General features: G+C 35.6%; 2 protein-coding genes across 2 annotated transcripts; both read left to right on the forward strand.

The window, feature by feature from the left end:
- Positions 1-4,548: 4,548 nt before the first annotated feature.
- On the forward strand, positions 4,549-19,275 carry LOC138312601 (carcinoembryonic antigen-related cell adhesion molecule 5-like). The gene is made up of 7 exons (XM_069253413.1): positions 4,549-4,774; positions 4,953-5,306; positions 10,697-10,990; positions 12,757-13,056; positions 13,261-13,563; positions 16,923-17,207; positions 18,995-19,275. The coding sequence occupies exons 1-7, from the start codon at positions 4,549-4,551 to the stop codon at positions 19,273-19,275; spliced, it is 2,043 nt and encodes a 680-aa protein (XP_069109514.1).
- Positions 19,276-21,281: 2,006 nt separating this feature from the next.
- Positions 21,282-23,521, forward strand: LOC138312602 (carcinoembryonic antigen-related cell adhesion molecule 1-like; the record flags this gene model as incomplete). The annotated part of the gene is given in 6 exon segments (XM_069253414.1): positions 21,282-21,357; positions 21,946-22,236; positions 22,756-22,829; positions 22,831-22,974; positions 22,976-23,105; positions 23,225-23,521. Coding segments are annotated over 6 exon segments (1,012 nt in total), but the record flags the coding sequence as incomplete, so codon positions are not given.
- Positions 23,522-25,124: the final 1,603 nt, after the last annotated feature.

Raw genomic sequence — 25,124 nt, forward strand, 5'->3', positions numbered from 1 at the left:
GAATTAATTCAACTTAAAACTCTATTTCCTTGTAATTATGTAGTATATTTTGAAAAGAAAGACATTTTTTATTGATATTTTTTTTTATGGAAACAAAAGATGAAATGGCCTTAAAGGTCATTTTAGTTATGTATGCCTAAAAAGATTTTAACTTTTTTGGTAAAGGAGCAATCATGACTCAAAAGAGATGCATATCAAAATCAAATAACCATCACGTATTTATTTAAATTTGTATGAAATCTTATTGCAATTGAATAAATAATGGTCAAAAATTTGGTTTTTATTTTCATATGAAAACTGGTGTACATGTAATAAACTTTACTTCTTGCTTTGGGGAAAGCCTGATATCCTAGATTTAAGAAACTCACTCTTTTGGTTAAAGGGATTTGAAAAAGGAGAGTTGTATCTGTAATGAGTATTAAGTTTGAGTATATCTGGATTTCGAGAAATATACTGTAGACATCTTGGTCAGTTTGACCACTTTTGGTCTGCCTCTGTGGTCCTGTGGCTCAGAAAACAATACAGATTTGTTTCACTATTTTTTTTCTTCAATTTTTGGTTTCATTACAAGGGGATACTACATTTATATATTTTATACTATAATACAGATATATTTTATATATTAAATACAATGTATATAGTATATATGGTGTTGGTTGAAAACTCGTGCCAGGTCCCTGTGATCTCTTACTGATAATTGTAAGAAAATTCACCTTTTCCCTAAGAGAAACAAATAATTCTCAAATCATCCTTCCCTATGTACCTGTTGTATCGGAGTACACCCCCTTGAAGCAAATCTGAGAACCAATCTCAGGGCCATGAAATTCATAATTTTTGTTAAGAATCTAGAGTCCTTCAATCTATGAAGAACAGGCCCCGATTACCCTAGACAAAAGAGCAGGCTTAATTCAGAACTTAAGTTTGACTTTAGTTTGTTTCGAGAAATCAGGACCTGATGGACTACCAAGGATGTGGACTACAGAGGATGTTCGACGACAGACAAGAGATGATTAGGAAACGTTACCTAAGAGTGTCATCAGTTATCAATAAAAAATAAAGCAGATTTTTTCATCAATCTTTACTGGAACGAAGAGATGCACATTTACATACAATGTACCAAACGCTTGAATCTTGTGAAATTTAAAGCAAATTGGCCGTTTGTAGCTAAATAGATGTAAATAAACTTTTGACACAGATGGATATAATGATGAAGGGCTCAATCATTATGTACATGCAATTTTCTAGCAATAATTTAGAAAACAGTAGTGTCAATAATATATACTAATCTATTCATGTAGTTGTTTATCATTCCACAGTATTGCAGACAAAACACAAATACTATTTTTAAGCAATTATGATTGTCGTTACAGTCATATATGTACAATCTGCATGGCTGATATTCATTAAACATCTTCAAGTATCACATTCTGTAAAATCTTTCATTATATATTTGTTTCCAGCTCCACATGGACCTTCTTTGTTAAAACTTGATACACTCTTTTATCCTCTTTTCACTGATGCAATCTAATAACTTCATTTTGTATAGTGCGTTATAGATCCATAGCCAGAGATAACTGCTGTGCTGCTACTGACAAGTACAAATCTGATGAGATCTGCAAAACAACACAAGAAAATATTTAATTGTGAACTTCAAATAATGATGCAAGAGTGAGTGTGACAAAAGTATTCTAGTCAATGTATATATAGCTAAGCATATATACCATTTATTACAATATACATGTACAAAATTATATAAACCCAAATATTATGATCAAGTTATTGTTTCAACTCGAAATGCCTCCATCTCAAAACAGTCAAACCTGGTAAAAGGGACACCTCTATGTAAAGGGTCCCTTTTTATAAAAGACAAACCCATCAGTTCCATTTGGTGAAATATACTATATAGTACTCTGTATAAAGGAGACCTAGCTATCTATCTAAAAAGGGCAATTTTGCTATGACCCATGTTATAAAATATAACTCTGGGTCCTTTTTAGAAGTTGATGTTTATTACAAGTTCCATGATCGTATAGTGTTTTACAATTGTTCCTTTCACTCTCTGTTTCAGTCAGTAATTATAACTCCTTTTCTAGTTCTGGCCTGATCTCTTTTTTAAGTCCCATACTCCAGAACTAGTAGGTACTAAAATCTCAAGTCGCTATGTCAGCTTCATTCTGCGGACTCTATGGTACTTTCTCTGGTACTCTCTCCAGTGGTCTCTCTGCTCTCCTATCCCATGCACCTCTATTCATCCCCAAACTTCTTACGATTCTTAGAAGACCCCAGAACCCGTTTACCTTATTTGGGCCCATGTCCAGTACAAAACCGCTTGACCAGCGTTTTTACTCCTGTTACTTAGTCTAGTCTCTATACTTAGGTAACGGTATCTTATTACAACATATGTGTACTGGTCATTAGCCACGGACATATATTGAAACCCCATTACTCATAATGACCTCGCTCTAAGTGTACTACATCTGTAATGTCTACGCCTCCCCGATGATATATACACTAGTTATCACTCCCTCTTGTAATTATGTATCACTACATGTATATTACATATTTAAGGCCTTTTTGTAATACACCTCCCACACTTTAGGAATATTTGTAGTTATGTTAAATCGACAAATGTTCCCAGACCATTACTTACAAAAAGCTTAATCGTTACTCCAATTACTAATATTCAATCAATACCCAGCTTTTAGTTTGGCTAAACATAGAGTTCCTGAACAACATCCTCTCACCTCTCTTACCAGTTTCATTCATATTATAAAGGATAACGCTTAGAAATCAACACAATAAGCATAACGACTAGAATCGTAACAAGGCGCATAACGCTTATTAATTGCATTAGTTAGCATAGTTCATAACTTCCACGTCTATAAATAAAATATTTGGTTAACACAGTTCATAACTTCATAATATCATGTCTTTAAATAGTATAATCCACAGGAGGTAGTAATCCACGTATGTCAATTAATAATACAAGGTCCACGCGCGATATACACAAAGTTGACATAGTTCACATTAATTAGTAATCCAGGGTTCACAATGAAGCGGGAAGACTTCTATTGTATATAGTCAATAATCCACTGAAGAAAATCACACCACACCGTCAATAAATATAACGTCCACACGAAGAGATTTACATCAAATATTGTCACAAAGTTACGTCAATTAATGAATCTAATCACTGCTTGAAGGCAGTGATCTTACTTTTGTAACAAATTTTGCCACGCAATGTCCGCATTTTGTTGTACGTTATTGTTACAACTTAATAGATAAAGTTAGCACACAAAATATTCAAAAATTACCAGTTACATCATCGATTACACTGTTCATTGTTGATCGACTTGGATCCGATATCAGGTTTAATAAACCACTCATGGGGGATCCTGAAATATTTTCAGTAGACGTAGCGTTAACATTGATGCTAGCCCCACTATCTGTAGGGTCCCGATTACTGGGCGTCCGTGATGGTTCATTTAGTCGTTGGAGTAATTCCAGGGATCGTTGGAATCGAATGGGTTGGAATGTCGGAGGGTCTCTGGTGGGTACTCTAAATCGTAACATGTCCAAATGTTGTCGGGGAGAAGCCGGTGGTGGTCGTCGGACAGGAGGTAAACGGTTTAAGCATGGTCAATTCCCTCCGGTGAAGCGTAGGTGAGGGCGTAGTGGATGTATATGTAGTGGACACTGGTATGGTAGTCAAGGGTCGAAAAAGTGCAACTGCAACACTTAATAATTTTTGATTGTGCTGTCGCTCTTTGGCTCTTTGAGTCGTTTGGCTATTTCCATTAAGGGAATATCATTTTCATAAGCAGATGTGGTACGTTCTTTACGAGTTCTATTATACAATCTACCTACTAATTGATCATTATCCTCACTATGTTCACTGTTACTACTATCAGATTAGGATGGATTTAATACATACAAAAATGTATATCTGCGTCCTTAACGAACGAGCTCTAGTGTTGTTTTGGGCTTGACCTCGAGATATGTCCCATTCATCTAGTTTAGCTAGTCATAGATGTTCTACATGAGCTTTAGTGACTGTCCCAGTAAGTTGGTTTCGAATTTTAAATGGAACAGGTGATGTTTGACCAATAATTCTAAAATAGGGTTTCCATTTACTTTCTAATTTATGTTGCGATGGTGATTACGATAATACACCGGATCACCAATTTCAAATTCTACAGGTTTACTGCGTTTTTCTGCATATTTTTCTTGTTTCCTTTTAGCTTTTTTCATATTTTATGGATCGTTAAAGGCTTTATGCTGTTCTTCCATAGCTATCTTATGAGTTTCTTCACCCATATATTTCCGCCTTGGTTGCAATAGATTATCAAGTGGTAACACTACATCACGGTTATACAGTAATGCTAGGTTTACACTATGTTCCCGGCGGCCACGGCAGCCCGTTTCAGGCCACCGTGGACAAAACATGGTGACCGCGAGACAACGTGAGACAACGCAGAAGGACGTGATAAACAAACGTAAGCGTTCGTGATTACCGTGGATGCCGTGCCAGATTCTTAAACTGTCAAAATGGAATTTGTACAAAATACTCTTGACCAAAAGATAGAACACGACGCTAAAGGTACGTACGCAGAGGACACTGCCAGCAACAAACAAGTAAGGACAGATGCCTCCAAATCGAACACAACTATGGCTATCAGTCAACACGGAACAAATTCGCCAACGAAGGAACCGTCAGTTTGTATGAATAGAGGTAGTTCAGCCGATGAACCGTCGCGCTATAAACCGAGCAACAGTAATAGTGAAAATGGTGTGATCAGACAGGGATAATCAATGTAAAAAAGTTGATAGTGAACACTGCGATGCCCAACAGAATCAGTCTTTTGAGGAGAAAAAGACATCCGCTTACGAGTTTCGCGGCGTGCGTCGTAAAACTAGAAGCAAATGACTCTTAATATCACGCATTACTGCAGATGGCTCAACAGATGAAGTTGAGAATTCAGTGAAGGCATACGCTGCGGAAGGAGGGGTTAAAGTGACTATGATGCGAGTAATAAAGTTTTGGAACACAGACGATCCAACGTATACAGCACGTATAAATGTATCCGAAGATAGTTGGCACTGGATCCTTACTTTTGGCCCGATGGCGTTCTCGTACGCGAATGGGAGGATCGTGTCGACAACCGATATGGAAGCCGCGAAGGTGAATGGTCGAGAAGGAAAAATCGCCGATTTGACAATCAATATTCATGGTGATAAAGTATGTTACATTGGTGTGGTTCTTATTTATCCTCACCGTGAAGCTTCTTACGTGGAACACTCGTGGGGTAATGTATGGAGCCCCATTGCTCGCTGATATTTTGAGAGATACAGACATTGCTGTTATTACCGAGCACTGGTTACTTCCAGAACAGCTCAACTCGATACTATTGACAGTAATTTTGAATCGTTCGGACGCAGCGATTCACGAATTCCTATCGAATTGGAACTGAGGACGCATCCGCGAGGGTTTGGTGGAATTGCGATACTGTGGAACAAATGTTTGAAGGTATCTCCTCTTCTTAATGAAGGAAACGATCGTATTATAAGCGCGTCGATACAACTCGATGACAAATCGTTTGTATATGTGTTTGGTGTTTTGATGCCGTCAACTAGCTTATCGATGGTTTTTATATCGAGAAACTCTTCAGACTTTAAATGATTTATACCAGTTATATAGTGAACAAGGGCAAGTTATAATTCTTGGAGACTTTAATGGACACATATCTGAACGCTTCGGTAAAAAGAATATGCGTGAAACCAACGACAGAGGAGCACTCATTGAAACTTTCATCACTGAGAATTATCTCGTATCGGTCAACTCACAAGAATGGTCGAAAGGCGGCATTGTAACGTACGTTTCATGGGATGGATTGAATAGTTCACTGATTGACCATATCTTAATAGAAGCACAATACATCGACAATGTAACACAATGTGTTATACACGACGATCATTTTCTAAACGCGTCAGATCATCTTCCTGTGTCCTTTGAACACCGATGCGTAATACGAAACAAGCCTCGAAACACTTCGACTACGGCAATACATTGGAGGAAAATATCCTCAGAACAGAAAATCGTTTACACTGAGAAAGTCTCGCAGTCGATCAAAAAGGTTATAAATAATTACGAGAAAAACTGTAATGAGCTTGACAGTTTCGTACAGGACATTGTCTGTGTTATCAATGATGCATCGAAAACGCTGCCAGTTAAGCGATATCGTAAATACTTAAAACCCTACTGGAATTTTGGAAGTGTCAGTCAATATCACAGGAACATGAGACAATTCCGTAGAGCTTGGATAGAGAATGGTCGTCCGCGCGGTATGGAACATACAGTGTACAAAGACTACAATAATTCTAAAAAATATTTTCGTAACGCATTAAAAGAAGCAAGAGAACTTTACGAACAACAGTAGCTCGATAAGCTGCAGGAAGCGGCCGAAATCGATGTCGGCACATTCTACAAGGTCGTGCGTGCACGCAGATGTTCAGATAAAAAAAGGTTCAGGACTAAAAGTTGAAGATAAAATTATTCTCTTAATATAGACTCCGATGAACTGAGGAATGTGTGTGGTGTGAGCATTACAGGCAACTAGCTCTACCATCTGAGGAAAACGATTTTGATGATATTCATAAGATCAGGGTACAAATGGATATTCAGAACATGGTTGTAAATAGCTATGAGAATGAAGATGGCATTTGTGATCGCTCAATAACTTTAAGAGAAGCTGAAGCAGCAAACGAGTGGAAAATGACGTAAAGCATTTCTTAGTTGAGTGTCCATCACTGTACAAAAGCAGGGACAACTTATATGAACAAATTGTAAACTGTATTAGCGTAGAGAAATACGTTAGTTTTGACACATTAGAGCCAGATGAAAAGTGTTCATTCATTCTTGGCGGAAGGACACTTATACAATTAGAAGATATCGAATGGCAGAATATGATGGTTGCTCTAAGCAATGCAGTGGAAGGAATGCTTACGGAGATGAATGTACTCCTCAATGACTGAGTTCTTGTAATTATAATGTAAATACGTCCGTTTTGCAGTTAAATTGAAATATTAAAATGACATGTATGCAATCTCGATTCAGAGGAAATAAAGAATGTCTGTCTGTCTGTCTGTCTGTCATATGGTGAACGCCACAGGACGTAATAAAACGGGATTGACGTAACAAAACGTAACAGTGCGTACGAGGCCGTAACAAAACTTCCAGACGGTCCGTGGTGGAACGGGCAGCAAGCGCGTTCCCCGTAATCTCACGGTGATTTCAAGTTGTGTGACGTCCTGTTGCGTTTCTTCCACGTTTTATGTAGATTGGCTGCACGTTTTGTGCCGTTTTGTCCAGGTTTGTCAAGGTGTTGACGGCAAGCTAAGGTGGATGATAACCGTTTTGATGCGTTCTGTCAAGGCACATCACGGCTTGTAGCGGTTGAAAGCCCGACGTGATACGGCGTGTTACGTCTTATTACGGTCTTACGCTACAAGTAATATATGATGGAGTAGTATTGCCTTGCCTGGTACTATTTGCTACTTCATGGAATTATTTGTACCATTAGATAGGAATTGCCATTATCAAACACATTTAAACCATCAAATTATACCAAAGCTATTGTTACAAAAGGCAGATTAAATGAGAACCATTACAGAAAAAAAATGAAATTGCGTAGAAGCACTTGGCTATAACAATTATATATTTATACCAAACATAGTTAAGATTTTCTTCTGTTTTAACACATTTTGTAATTAAAACGTGTTTGAAATGACATTTTCGGCAATGAATATTGTTACATTTGCTCTTTAAAAGTCCAGCATCAGACTTTAATCCCTAGTAAGCCCTGACGGACCGTGAAAAAACGTATCTGAGTTTGATCAAAACTTGTAAAACGTAGCAGACCTCATCAGATCGTAACAGGCCTAGAGAGAACGTAGTGGTATCCTTAATAGACCGTTCTGAAACCGTAGTGTACCTTTAACCTCCAGAAACAGCACTTTCCACTATATCCACGGTCCACCAAGTAATCCGTAAAATACCGTGACAAAACTTTACAAGACGTAGCTCAACTTGAATACAGAGACAAAAATAGCCAAAATTCCACGGCGCACCACGTTTCGGGCAAACGGGGCTACCGTGGTCGCCGGGAAGATAGTGCAAACCTAGCATAAGAAGAATGGCGAAAATTTAGATGATTCACTAATATTACATCTAATAGCAGCTAATGTTTGATTTAAATAAACATCCCAGGCGGAGGTGTCATTATTTATTTTCTTTGCGAATACTTCATGCATAGTTCTCTGAAATCTTTCAACCCTAGCATTACTTTTGGGATGATAGAAAGAGGTTGTTATATGTTTAATATTTAAATGTTCACATGTTTCCCTTACCATTCGATTGACAAATTCTGTACCATTATCAGTTACAATAGATGATGGAGTACCAAACCTTGGAATGATGTCATCTATTAACACATGTACTATATTTTGTGCACTTTTATCGGGTAATGGTATAGCCTCAGACCAACCGCTGTACCAATCAACAATAGTGAGAAGATATTTATTTCCCGATAAAGATTTTGGATATAGGCCAGAAATATCCATACTTATTTTTTCAAACGCATAATTTGGTATATCTGTTTCCTGGATAGGTGCTCTACGCTTTTGTAAACTCTGTTGTTGACATGTAACACAGGTTGAGACGTATTCATATAATTCATTATATAATTGTGGCCAAAAGTATTTCTGACGAATATCAATACCCATGTGTCAATAACCATCATGATATTGTTTTTATAACCTCACTTCTTAGCTGTAACGGAACATACAGACGTGGCTTAACGTCTTCGTCAGCATTTTGCTGATAACAAAGGACATTATCTATTAACATAAACCTAGTTTGATCCCGAGTGATGGCTTTATTGTTCTTAATTTGGTCAATCAATTTAGAGAGTTCAACATCTAATGATTATCCTTCATATCCATATTAGGTAAGTTTGGTAGTTCCTTTTCACTATGTTCCTTGATCACTTTCACTACTCCTTATTGGTTGGAAGTCAAATTTATTTGAATTGAAAACAGCAATTTCATAAGGTCTACCTGAAACATCTGGGAGAGCATCTTCATCACCTGTTTGGTCTACATTATCATTATCAAGTATTTTCAGTACCCGGTATATATTCAATTTTACAACGATAGCCTCAGATATTTAATACCCATAATTGAATTTTACGATTTTGCATTACAGTAACAACACTCTAGTCACTCAAAACACAAAATAATGAGTTTTTAAAGATACATGTATATAAATGAATGCAAGGTTTTCTTTTGTTTATTCCATTTATATATTTTAGCTGTCAGTATTATTCTGATTTTAATTATGTGACTCTATTTTAGGGAAATGTAGAAATGAAAAACAACATTATGCAGTCTTTACAAAAGTGAAATTGACAGTACTATATTTCATGGGAATATTTTTCAAGTTCAATAATGAAAGATAATATGCATGTACAGCAAGCCAAGTTTACATCATTTTCAATCGCGCAAGTGATTATGGACTTACAACTTTTCACTGTGTTCCAGAGGTTTGTATCCTGTTCTGTGAATCACGTTACGTCACCTTTACCATTGATATCAATTGATAATACCATTTTCATGTTCTATTGTATTTACTTTCAAGCATCATAACGTACAAAAACGACAACAATATCAACAAGATAACACATCTATGTCGTCAGATACAATAAAGAGGAAATAGGTGTAAAACTTCAGAGGACATCAGATCAACTAATCATACTAAATCCGACTTTCTGATAGACCAATTGTTTTTCATACTTCTTCGAATGCCAACTGGAAAATTCAACATGAAGCGCGGGAATTTGCCTCTATCCAGTTGCCATACATATTATATTGGCTATGAATGCCAACTGAAAGACATTCAATGCTTAAAAAGGAAAATCAACGGATTTATTTTATCAAGCAGTCTGAAAAAAATAATTATAAGCATTGATGTCACTATGTTTAACTTCATCGGGGTATGAAAATAATGTTGTTTCCAAACTGTGTGAATCCGCGTAGCAAACGGATTCACACAGTTTGTAAACAAAATTTTAAGTTAAAGTTAAAGCTTTGAACGTCTTTCAGATGACATTCATAGCCAATGCATGTATTAGGAAACAATTTTTTTATACTTATCAAGTAGTATGGCATTTGTAGTGATCGAAAATTATGCAGTCTTGCAATCAGCTGACTAATGATGTTTACATGTAAGTTAACCTTACATTCAGTTTTGATTCTACGTTCATAGATATACAAAATTTGACTCTTTGAACCCTTGACCTACACTTCTTGTTTAATTGTGAACCGCTTCTCTTAGCAGCCATTTTGTATTTGGTTCGTCCATGCAAAAGACACACATCAGATCAAGATGACATGGGAAATCATCCTTCCACGTTTAAGAGCAATTGTCAACTTCTTCATATCATAATTGTAAATTTATATATATCTATACATATATGAAAAAAATTGCCTTCCAGAGCGCTTTCGCAGGTACCGCTGCTCTTCAGAGAATGTTTATTGATATAACGGATAGACTGACAGCCGGACGGGCAGACGTGGCTTAAAGAAATATTAAAACACCAAATGCAAAATGCGTAATTCTTTTTTTTATATATTAATACAGGGTTACCTGATGGACCACCTGTTATCTCTGGGTATACAAGCTCCTCCATCCTCTATATAAATGACACACTGTCACTCAGTTGTCGACAGACGGGAGGGAACCCTCTGTCTACCCTGACCTGGACTGGAGTATGTGGGGGAATCTCCGCCACAGATGGCAGCACTGGGACAGAGTCAGTATCTACCATCATCATCATTGTCACCAAGAGTTACAACCAGGGGACGTGTGGCTGTGTGTCTACTCATCCTCAACCTCAGGGACAGAACAGGTCACAGGTCACATTTACTGTACACTGTAAGTATACCTACCTCAAACACAGGTCACATTTACTGTACACTGAAAGTATACCTACCTCAGACACGGGTCCCATTTACTGTACACTGTAAGTATACCTTCCTCAGAAATAGGTCACATTTACTGTACACTGTAAGTAAATCTACCTAAGACACAGGTCACATTTACTGTACACTGTAAGTATACCTACCTCAGACACAGATTATATTTACAGTACATTGTAAGTATACCTACCTCACACACAGGTCACATTAACTGTACACTGTAAGTATACCTACCTCAGACACAGGTCACATTTACTGTACATGATAGGTTTACCTACCTCAGATACAGGTCACATTTACTGTACACTGTAAGTATACCTATCTCAGACACAGGTCACATTTAATGTACACACTGTAAGTATACCTACCTCGGACACAAGTCACATCTACTGTACACTGCAAGTATATCTACTCTCAGACACACCGGTCACAAATTTACTGTACAGTGTAAGTTATATACCAACCTAAGACATAGGTCACATTTACTGTACACTGTAAGTATATCTACCTCAGACAAAGGTCACATTTACTGTACACTGTAAGTATAACCTACCTTCAGACACATGTAACATCTACTGTAACAGTGTAAGTATATACCTACCTCATAACACAGGTCACATTTACTGTACACTGTAAGTATACCTACCTCAGACACAAGTACCGCATTTACTGTACTTTTTAAGTATATATACCTACCTCAGACACAGATCATATATACAGTACACTGGAAGTATACCTAACTCAAGACATTGGTCACATTTACTGTACTTTGTAAGTATACACCTACCTCAGACACAGATCATATTTACAGTACACTGTAAGTATACCTACCTCAGACACAGGTCACATTTACTGTACACTGTAAGTATATCTACCTCAAACACAGGTCACATTTACTGTACACTGTAAGTATATACCTACCTCAGACACAGGTCACATTTTGCTGCACACTGTAAGTATATCTACCTCAGACACAGGTTACATTTACTGTACACTGTAAGTCTACCTTCCTCAGACACAGGTCATCATTACTGTGCAATGTAAGTATACTTACCTCACACACAGGCCACATTTACTGTACACGGTAAGTATACCTACATCAGACACAGGTCACACTTACTGTATATGTAAATGTTTTAATCAAACGGCAGGTATAACGTTCAACAAGCGGAACTATATAATCGGTCACTTTGACTACCATACACAGGCATGTCTTCATGTCAATTTCAGGTAAAAGAATTGTCAAGTGAAATTGACCTGACGATTACTTTTGAAGTTACTTAAGGTTATAAACAACATCGGAAAAAAAATCTGCGATCATGCAAAAGCAGACAAAACCTTGACCTGAAATTGACCTGAAATTCATATGAAATTTACCTGAACTTAACATGAAGAAATTTTCAGCTGAAATTGACCTAAAATTCATATGAAGATTTTGATCTGAATTTACATAAAGTATTCTCAATTTCAGGTGAATTTCAGGTAAAAATATTGAACAGTGTTTTGGTTGCGTTATGTTGGTATGAATGCACTTGGATCTAGATGTACCTGGCGTAACAATGTTCAATCCAAATTTTAGCCATATGCGTTTACTAACACTCATCATATTTTAAATGCTGATTGTTTTCCACAAAAAACGTCTTAAATAAAATGAGTTAATTTAAAAAAATAGTTCAATGTTTTAAAATGATAGTGTATCGATACAAACATTCATTAACACAGATGCCCCGACTAAAGACCCTGTACTGACCGGGTACACAGAAGGTCAGATTCTGTATGAAGGATCCGCCGACCTGTTACTCACCTGCACACAGGAGGGAGGTAACCCATTATCTACTATCACGTGGGACTGTGAGGGACAGACAGGGACACCTGGGACCGGAAGTAGTACAGAAGTGACGTCAAATGTGCAGGTACCAAGTGACAGAAATATCAACCGAAAGTCGTGTACTTGTACCTCCAGAAGTCCGGATACAAACATCACATTTCAGAAATCTACAACTGTGGTGTTTACCATTTACTGTGAGTAACCTTTATGACATTTCCTTTTAACATTTTTGAAATAAGGAAAATCATATAAAAATCCTCTGTTTCTATGGTAAATGCCATCAATAGATCTTAGATGTGATCCATAGAGGGAATTACGATCAAAAGTTCGACCACTTTGTGAACCTTTACATTTCATAAAGATTTAATAACGTTACAGATGATATATAAATATTTTAGATTCACCGTTATCGACACAGCTACCCAGTATCTCTGGATACACTTCCGGTGAGGTTCTATACGAAGAAGACCCTGTCAGATCTATACAGTGTCACCAAGCTGGTGGGTTCCCGCTGGCGACCCTCACCTGGGATTGTTTTGGTCTTAGTGGAAACGACATGTCCACACAGTCTGCATCAGTTTCCACGATACAGTTATCAACCAACCGTGACTACAATGACAGGAACTGTACGTGTACAGCGTCCCATCCTGATATCAACGTCATCTACCGGAGATCTGATTACGTCACAGTTACCGTCCACTGTAAGTAAAGAAAAGATTTCGATGGAACCATGTCGTATGCCTATGAAAACCTTTCATGGATGATAATTCGGTTCAGATTCGAAAAGTAGTTTTCAATTTTTTTCTTTATCTATGGCATAATTTTGAATACGCTTTATATAGAGATGTATGACGAGCCAATTCGGAGTACAACAAATAATTCATACACTTGAGGGCAACAACTTTAAGCTAGGATAAAATTGATCTTGAATGAAATCAAATCATTAGAAAGAACATAAAAGACATGTTCTAGCACTTTGCACTTTCTAGCCAAGGACATCAATTATGCAGCTAAAACCACATATGTTACAAATAAAAGCCATATGTTAAAGCGCAGAGAGAAAATAAAATATTAATGAATGAACTTGTATGCGAATATATCGAAAATAACTTTTGTCTTTAAGAATAATAGTCTTAAATGTATATTCACTTGAGTGTTTCCTCTTGGGACGTTATTTGCTTTGTTTGATTTTGACATCGACAATGTTTTATACAATATTTTATTATTTTATACCTAATATTCACTATCATAGAATATGGCTCTTCTTGGTACAGGAAGGATGTCATTCTAATTTGTCTATCCGGCGTTGTATTGTTCAGTGGTGTAAAACTAAATAGCTTAAAATAGTTCAACAATACCACTCAGATACGTATATCTGTAAGCCCAAAATGTAACCTAAGCAGACATGCAGTGCATTCTTTTCTCATTGGTCCTAATTTCGATGTGAATACAGATTAAAAAGAATGGATGGTTATGACATATTGATATACTAATTTAAAGTCAAATAAACCTACCAATATGCACTTTAAACTTTGACCTGTTACACCTACCATTGTGCCTATGAACCAATTTAACAAAAGCCATGTGTCTTTTGTAGTACTATAAATGTATGACAGAGAACCTGAAAGATAAAAAACCATTCAAACACACCCATGGGCCTGTGCTAGTGATTCTAACATGTTCTCAAAAGTATACACTTCTACAAATTTTGACTGAACACACGTATCTAAAAACTTTAAAATAATTTTTTATAAGGTCTTGACACAAAACAAAAATGGCCGAAATTGGAGGCCAAAGTGGTGCCTAAGTGGTGCACTTCCGGTTCTTGTACACTTTTGCAATAATTTGGGCTATAGTGACAACAAATTTGATGGAAATTTAAGAAAAATCCTGCACATTTTGGTATTTGCAAACTAAACCATAATAAGTTACTATAGTGTTAATTTTGGAGATAACAGAAACAGGCAAGTTTTCCATTTTCTAGATCAAATCTTGCGTAATTTTACAAATATCAATATCCGATATGGCACTATGCGATACGTTCATAAAAAACGAAATATTCAACTTCAAGAATAGATGCATCGTTGCGTTATTTAGTTCAAGCTAGGAAAATTGAAGACTGTAATGTATGGAAAATTATGTTATACCCATAACCTTTATATTTAAGCTTCATCGAGTATGAAAGGAATTTTGTTCGGAAACTGTGTGAATCCGCGTAGCAGATTCTCACAAAAGTTTGCAAACAAAATATATTTCATAACCCGATGAAATTGAAAAAAATAGGGACTTCAATGCTTATTGATAATTTTCCAGGCTACTATATAAAAGGAAATACGTTTATACATACGATTCGATTGGTTTTTCCAATGGATTATTTTTTTGTCCAAATCAAAACGCAACCTCAATTTTTCTATTGTGATGTCATGATAACGTTGGGTTTCCGCGCCATTCTCAGAATTTTATTTTCATCGTAGAATGAAAAAAAATGAATAGGCTAGAAACAATATCACTAATGAATAGGTTTGTTCATAAAAAAATGTTATGTGCATAATACAGGATAAAATTATATTAGTCTTATTGTTAAATAAATGGTTGATGAAATATTTAAATGGTACTATTTTCTACTGATTATAAATCAAACTTCACCATTAGAAAGTAAACTATCTATACAAAGATTTCCATTTACAAAGTACATGGGAACTAATGGATATTTAACTTTGCATTAGGAGATTAGTTAATATCAATGTCAAGAACAACATACTGAAATGAAACAGTTAGTTGTATGGTAATCAATATACACTTTAGCATTTTTTGTTTTGAATTTATCGAAGACGAAAGTGGCCAGTAGAATTGCATGATGGAAACTCTATGTTCATATGATAACTAGTAAGTTCATTCCATGGTACCATTACAAATTTTAATGATTACAATTATCTAATAATAGAATTGTATGTTTTGTAGTCAATATGCATTTATACTGTTCATGTACAATGTAGCAAAATAGTGATAATGGTATATTATTTTATAATTTTTTTATCAGAAAGGTGTTTTAATAACCGATGCAGATGGATAAATAAAATGATTACCATTTCTAGCATATATTTTAGAAGAAATATATCATTCGAAAATGAAGATATATAACTGTGTGAAGTTAAATAGTTATCTATAACATTGGAAACCCACTACGCTCTTAGACTAATTACGTGGTTAACTGATAATGTCTGACATTGTGACAATTCAAAAATCTGTCATCAATAACAAAACAAGCATAGCCATTGTGCTAAGACATTTTCTTTATAATGGGGTGACATTACCAACTTAATGGTGGTTTATAAAATCAAATATTTTAGTCCATAACTTGCTTTGATTAATTTTAAACTAGAATATTGTGTTTTTAATATTATGCATTATTGCATTTTTAAACATATTAATTTTTCAAAGTAAAATATACTGTCAAATTAAAATTGCTGAGTGAATTTGCGACCCGAAATTTGTCCTGTTCTTGCTACAAATTTTGCTAAATATCTTTTCATTAAGCATGATAAGAGGATATTCAGTACAATATACAGTAAAAATATTATCAAAATCCCGGTCGCTAATTCACTCAGCAGGTTTACTTTGACAGGATATTTTACTTGGTAAATATGTTGTTTTAAAAGCTATTTGTTATTCTTTAGGTCATCTATGGTCAATTTTAAATTTTAAGTCACCTTCCAAAAATTTCAATTTTCGTTTATTCATTTTTTGAAAAAAAATCTGCTAAAAGATTATACGTATTGAATTATCTATAACAATGATGTAAAATTATGGACGCAATCTATACACACTTAAGCATGTCGAAAATTTGATTTTGTTTGCATGCAAAATTAGATATGAGTCATAAGAAAATACCATCATAAATCGATATAAAACAAAGTATATTAAAAGAAATTATTACTGCACCAACTCTTTTAACACTGCAAGCATTAAAACAAATCGGATCATGGGCAGATTTTTACCCCACCTTTAAGCAGAAATAAATCTGAGACTGAATGTAAAAATCTTGTGCTTCTACAAACAGACCCTCCGAGTTCCCCCACTGTAAGTCAGACACCGACACATCCCTGGTTGGAGGGAGAGAGCGGGACACTGAACTGTAGTTACACTGAGGGTTTCCCAGCTCTGACCAGGGTTGAATGGTTCCGTAATGGCCGCCTCCAGACTGGACAGTCATCGCCATCTATCACTCTCACATCTCTCACCAAGGACTACAACCAAGCCGGCTATGGCTGTCGTGTGAAGAATGACTTCACCGACGTCAAACTTACTAACCTGACGTCATCAGTTATTTACCTCAATGTGGAATGTAAGTATAGTTTAAACACTTTTTTGAACATAATGTACATGAATTAAACTTTTTAGGATCACCTGACCATAAGTAATGGCGACCTATTGCATAGTCTTTTGTCTGTCATCGTGCGTCGTCCGGTAACATTTCCTTGTGAACACGATAACTTAAATAAGGTAAAAATGAACCGATATTAATGGAAATTTGTATGTAGAATAACATTGAAAAGATCTCGGCGGAGTTCGGAAATTTTCCTGATTCGACTGTAACTTAAGGAAGGGTTGCCGTTGGTAATAACAATTATGATCGGACCTAGTGAACACAATAACTTGAGTAAATATGCACCGCGCGTAATAAAACTTTGTATGTAGACTAATATTGGAATGATTTCGGATGATATTGAACATCGGTTTGAGTTGACAATGACCTAATGAGTTATTGCCTTTTCAGTGATAATTATTATTGGACATTGTGAACACAATAACTTGAGTAAATATGCACCGCGCGTAATAAAACTTTGTATGTAGACTAACATTGAAAACAACTCGGACGAGGTCGAAAATCAGCTTGATTCCACTAATACTGTAATTTACAGAGTTATTTCCCTTTACACTTATAATTATTATTGGGCCTTGTCAACACAATAACTTTAGTAAATATGCACCCGGGCTTAATGAAATTTTATGTAGACAAACAATGGAATGAATTCGAACGAGTTTGCTCCATTCCTTTGCATTAATACGTATTATTGGACCTTGTGAATACGATAATTTGAGTAAATAAGCACCGAGATTAATGACGCTTTGGAGTTAGACTAAAACTGGAAAGATATCGGCCAAGTGTGAATATCGGCGTTGTTCGACTGTAACTTACGGAGTAATTATTATTGGATCTTCGTTGTGAACATGATAACTTGTGTAAATATTCACCAAAATTAGCAAAACATTGTACGCAGACTAACATAAGAAAAACAAGTATGAAAAATGTTCTTATTCCACCGTAAATTTATTTCTCCTTGCAATTATAATTAATATTGGAATTTGTAAACACGATCCTATCAGTAAATATTCACTGAACTTGCTGACATTTTGTTTGCAGACAAAAATACGAAAGATCCTTTGCCAGTTTGAAAATGGCTTGATACGATTATAAATTATTTCCTTTTGCAATAATAATTATTCTTGGAACTCAAAATACATGATACATCAATACTTTCAGTGTATTTTGATGTTCTTGATTACTATATGTAATTTATATAATTATATGGATCTCTTGAAATTATAACATCGGGTTTTTATTAGATGGTGATTATCAGGCAAATGTCGATTTACTGACTATTTATAAACTTGGTGAAACTAGCCGCAATATACAGCTAGGCTAAAGAGAACTTCTCTTTAGCTCGATATATCGGGTTGAGCGTCAGCCTAGTGATCCCTGGCAGAGGCAATGATTATGTTTATATCAAACCATGCGCTCTTTTACCATTGTATAGAGATAATGACGTGCCATGATTAATGTTCGATTTATAAAAAATTCCAACATTTTGGCTGATGTTTTTGCCACATGATTATTTATTGGGTGACATCAGGCTAAATAGAGGAAATAAAGTTAAACCCTTTGCTTCTAATCACAGTTCACGTTTATATCCCATTAGTAAAGGTATACGAAATAATGGACGTTTCTCAAACAAATGATGTTTTCATTATTAGAAATTTGATACAAGATGTGAATCACCAACCAACCAATTTCGATCATCATTATTGATTTTCAGTATTACTACTCACACTAATTATCTATTAATACAGTTAGACCACTGGTGACCTTGACCCCTACAACCCTAACAGTAGTAGAAGGTCAGACAGCCGAAGTAACCTGTGATACAGAAGGAAATCCTACCCCCAGAGTGGAGTGGTTACGTGGAGGGGCATCTGTACAGACAGGACAAGGGACCTCTCTGACCTTGACCCTGGGTGACGTAGATAGGTCAGAGACAGACAACTACACCTGTCGGGCTGAGGGTGTATCGTCTGTACAAGGGAGGCAACTCATCACACAGAGAATAACACCAAATTGTTGTCCAATGTAAGGTCATCATTTATATTGTTTTCAAAAATGCTTAAAAACGGGCTGAAAGACAAATAATTAATACTTTAAGCATACGTTTTTCGATGTTTCCTTTTTTGTTTTAGCTATAAATGTTGACTAAGGTCTTACCGTAATTTAGTAACTTAAATACATGTATAAAAAAATCAACGTTAAGCACACGTTTCTAAGTCGTATATTTACGAAATGCAGCAATTATAACCCGATGCTGTTTGTTTATGGTAAATGGGTCTGTGTCAAAAATAATACTGTGTCTGATAATTAACCGTGTTTCGGGGAAGAAATCGAAGAAAAAAGTAAACGTATATCCGTTTGTCAGAACAAACAATAAAATAAAAATGAAAAAAGAAAAAACATCTGTAAAATGTTACTTTTGTAGTCAGAAACTAGGCTGGTTATACAGTAAAGAATATAAACAACGGTTTTTTAATTTAAAATATCGCACAGTGTCCATATATAGAAAATTGACTTGTGAACATTATTCAATTTGGCAAACTATCATAATTGTAAAAATTGTAATATCATTATTGTAAAATTGTAATATCATAATTGTAAAATTGTAATAAAAAACGTCACGGAGAAAAAAAAATTCATAGATGCATACTTCATTGGTCCCAGGTATAGTTACAATATAGCTTAACAACCCCTGGGACCATAGACCGTATTTGCTGCGGTATCATGAATAATTAATTACTCAAGTGCTGCCAATTCGATTGGATCGATCCGCCCAAATTTCGTGTCTAAAAACATACTTCGGATATAGTTTGATAAACGTTGTTTATATATTGCATATACACTTTGTTTATATATTGCAAGGACGCAGATGATATACAACATGTATACAAACTATGTACGCCCTTGATATTTTGAAATAAACTTAAGGTTCAAGGTCCCTTCTTGGTTCCCCATACAGTACAAGCATATGTATAACTCTAAATTATGATTTAATACTTTCAATTTTGTTAATTGTTTTATAACGTTTGTTTATTATACATGTTTATAATAAACAAACTTTATTTAATTTAAACCGATTGCATAACAAAGTGTGCAGAATACTTTCGATGAATCGGATACAATCGCGCGAGTGGCCTTATTGTAGAAGGCAACCGGAGTGCTCGGAGAAAACCCACGTGATTGGGCGAGTGATCCCTACTTTTTTCACATAAGATGTTTGATGCATTATCCTTGTTCCTCAGTTCAAATGTTAGTCGATCGCCTGCTACAGCACTATCCTGTCTTTATGCACGTGAAGACTTACTTACGCGTGTCATGCTTGATTGCCTGTAGGGGTCAAGCATCTGCATATCCAAACCGATATCGTATAGTTTTTCGTTTTTGTTTTTGTTTTCATTTCCACAATGGGCGAGTTCACGTGAAGCCCTAGGCTGCCTTTGACTGGCAACTCTTGGGTCGACAGAATTATTACTCGAGCAGTCGAACGCGCAGGGTTCTTACTCGAGTATGCTATACATATATATTTTATACGGAAGGTTAAGGTCGTTTTCAGAACCCTCGTATTTGGGAATTTGTTCAGAGTCAAAATGGAGGAACGAGGCTGGCCGTTTTCATTTATCCGGAATAACCGGTTCGGCCGTTTGTTAAAGTTTTTTTATTTCAAGTAAGAATCATCGCTAACCTGCAGTTTTTGACACAAGCTTATGAGGGCTTTGTCATGTCTCGTTTGAAATAATATAAAATCATCAGATTCGTTTTAATTCACAGCCAGTCAAACTGTCTAAACGAAAACGGCCTTACTCGGAGTAAATCATTCGACTGATAGAGATTTTGACATTTCTATAAATAACCTCACTCATACTCGAGAGTTGCCAGTCAAATGCAGCCGTAGAATTAACACGAGTAGCGCGTGTTTCAACAGATCGGCGATAGTTTGAACTCGAGTTACATAATTTGAACTTTGAATTCTACCCGTGTCTAACCCAGCTCAGATCGCATGCGTTTTTAAAAAATAATATAACCTACCCCTACTATATGAACAAGGTGATACACTCCGATAGATCAAATGTGGAATGGAAGTTGACTTATCGAGAGAGCAGTTTTACAGGAAGTAATCTGATTGGTCAATTAACTCAATTATTCAATCAGATTGCTCCTTGCGAAGCTGCTGACGTTAAAGATCAACTACGATTCCGTTCCACAGTTGATGCATCGTCCGCTACTTCCAGAGCTTCGTGTCATGTTTCATATTAAAAAACCGTAACTTCGCTACAAAAACCTGGCATATATTACAAAAAAGGATTCTTAATTAAGGTACATTGATAAGGCGAGCGGACATTCAGTATTTTCGTCAAATTTGGTCTAATTTCAAAGTAAATAAGAGCGTACCACTGACTTTGGTTGATGGAGTGTCTCATCTAGTTCATATAATAAGGATAGGCTATTATATTTTCCAAAACCAGAAGCAGACGCCTGTGCCCAGATCCAGGGTGCGTAGATTTTCTCTCGGCAGTAACCTAGTTAATGCGTTTTATTCACGACTCTCGAACTATAAATAGAATTATACGTCGCTCAATTCTCAACCAGCGAGTTTGACGTACACTCGGCCAATGGTGTCGGTAACCTCATTACTTTTATGTTAAAACAAAAAAAAAATTAAAATAAACTGATACTTAAGCATTCAACCAATTTATTGCAGATCCGCCGAATATTACTGTATCAGTACCCCAGACCGTGTGGGAGGGCCATGCTAATGTCAGCTTGAGGTGTCAAACCGTGGGAGAGCCCAACGTGCTGACCAGCTTATCCTGGACTCAGACCATTGGGAAAACCGTCATTGGTAACGAATTCGGAGCAAACAAGGACACACTTATCTTAACTGAAGTTACATTTGACGACACAGGAACATATACGTGCAGTGCCAGCAATGATGTACCAAACAGACAGGGAAACACGGTGCAATCAAACAGTGCATTGTTTAACGTGAAAGGTAAATGCAAAAGAGAAACATAAATCCATGTTTTTAATATCAATGATTTCAAATTAATATATATTTAGAATACCCAAACTTTTTATTATTGTAAAGTTATGTGTTGTACATTGCAATGAAACTGTAATTATAGCTTTTGCCAGCTATTTAATTAGAAAATCATATGAATGATATAGCTAGATCATGTTATAAAGCTTGTTTTTTTTTATCATAGCAAGTTTTGTATATGTAGATCATTCAAATACTATCTTAATGTGTTCATATGATATATTTTTATACATCATGTTTTGTAATGGTGATTAGCTGAAACACATTAACTGGCATGGAAATAGAATGCGGTATTCTGTCACGTGATGTACTAACAATGTTTATTTACCTTTAGATATAATATTTCACCTTCACGTAAATAAACTTCATATCACACTGCCAGCGAGTTTGTTCATAAATGCATGAAATAACATTTAGTTTTTAAACTTACTTCTGCATTTGTTTTCAATTGTCATTTTTTTCTAATATTAGTGTCTCCTAAATTCAACACCAGTGGCCAGAATTATATCTTCTACAGAAGACTTCACGAACCAGTGAATATAAACGATTCCGTTCTACAGCAATCCCCCTGTATCCTCTAAAGATGACATAGAATGGACAATAACAACCCAAGCCGCACCGATAAATGCTACATTTAATCTCAACAATCATTCGTCAATCGATTTGACCATTAAAGGGACGACAGTAGTTTTTTTCTGGACAGGCTGTGGTTATGTTTCTTGATAACTTTGATCAGTCCCTTGCGGGAGACCACAACATTACCGTGTACAATGATAGGAGTCGCCGACCTTCAATAACAACATTTTCCCTCAATCCATCAGGTAAGTTCTTATGTCTTGGTTTTATGTTTTGATATGTTGCGATATCAAGCGTTGTATTCTTTGTGGTTCTGTAAGTGAATATAACAGTCTTGTTTATTAAATTTATTCTGAATTTGCAGGTCCACCAGACAAGTCTTATGATTTTAAAGCTATTGGTGCAACATCAACAAGCATCACAGTGCAATGGACAAAGGGTTTCAATGGAGGCCACACTCAGACGTTTGTTGTTCTGTTTGGGACTGAAGCAAATGGCTTGCATCAAAATATATCGATCAGGGAAGAACATTACTTAACATATACCTACGAAATAATGAATCTCATACCCAATACCAGATATGAACTAAACATGTATTCATATAATGAAGAAGGCAACAGTTCCTTTTATTCGCAGAACATTGTAAAGAGAACAATGGAAGGTAAGAACACCAAAAAACTGCGTTCATATGTAACTGTTTATGCCTCAGTGAATCCAGTAGTCTGATTAGTAATAGCAGAAAGAAAGACTAGATTCAGCACATATTCCATCTTTTATTATTTGTATGGATCTGAGATATGAGATATAAAGCGAAATCAAACATGACACTAATTATTAATTTGCTATATTTGCTTACAACACGTAGTTGGCAAAGACTCTTTAGATAAAAACTATGCATTGTACTGTGTAAAAGTTAACGGTCCCCGCATCAATTCGTAAACCTCCATAATATTATACATTATGTATATTTTAAAAAAATAATTTAGTTTAAAAATGCTGTTAATTTAACAATATAAAAGTAACAGTTATTTTTGTTGCTTAGTGTTAAATGTAACATATAAGTTAAAGCTAAAATATATTCGTAATTAATCATCTGGTATATCTCGACAACACATTTGATATAATTCATTACATCTTTAAGATCGATTTAAGATAATTGTATGTTTTGCTGATTTTACTTGAAATACACAATAATCAATGACACAGAAAAAACACCATTTGTATGTAAAAATACTAAAGAAAACGTATCTTGTTTCAAACTCATTTGCTACTATAAAGATTATAAAATATATTTTTTAAAAAGCGGGTTTGAATTAAATTATAACATAAAAATCGTCAAAATCTTGGATTAAGAGGTGTTGTCCCAGGACCGCGTGTTCATGCTTCCTTTTTTTAACAAACATTAAAGGGGCTATTACTTTAGATTTCACCGTTAAAAAACATAATTATTACATATCCTCAAATTTACACTTTATCGGAATCACAAAATTTAAAAGTACCGACAAGTGATATATTTAATGCTTAAAGTCGGTAAAATGGCGAAGATATCACACGTGTACAGGAAAATCATGCGCGCTAGCTCTTCTGTCGTAAAGAGGTCACTAAGTAAAACAAACACACATATCTGCTATAAACCACTCTTGTATTATGTGTCGAAATAATAACAAAGTATATACATCGATGTATGTGTTATCAAAGGTGTTTCATTTAAATATTTTTTTCGTTATAAAGTATCAATTGTGAATGATGATATTGTCTTGCTCTTCTAAGCGAGATACTCGATTGTCACCACACAATACACACAGACACAACACAGTAGGGTTCTTTAGGGATACTTTATTGAAGTACAGGTTTGTTATTTAAACTGCAGAAGCGTTGAGCTATATATTGTGTCGACCTGGTTTATACCGGTTTAGTTTTATTTCACACGAGGATTTCGGATTAATAATTATTTTTTCAAAACTAGGAATCACTAAAAATGGGTGTGTATTTTTGCCCTCTACATGTAAATATATTTTATGTAGTGCTCTACGAATATAAGCAATTGATAGTTTAATTAGCTCTCTAATCATAAGAGGGTGTGGACGTGCACATGGCCGAGGGCGATGGCGGGGACGGAGACGGGGACGTGGTAAGAGGAAGGCTCAAGCCACTATGAGGTTTCATTCCTATTAATGAAATAGCAATTTGCCCCCATTAGCCCAAAACACATTTCCCACTCGTACATGTATGCAGTACTCGTACATGTATGCAGTACTCGTACA

This window comes from Argopecten irradians, unplaced genomic scaffold (assembly GCF_041381155.1).
Source record: "Argopecten irradians isolate NY unplaced genomic scaffold, Ai_NY scaffold_0387, whole genome shotgun sequence".
Taxonomy (NCBI): domain Eukaryota; kingdom Metazoa; phylum Mollusca; class Bivalvia; order Pectinida; family Pectinidae; genus Argopecten; species Argopecten irradians.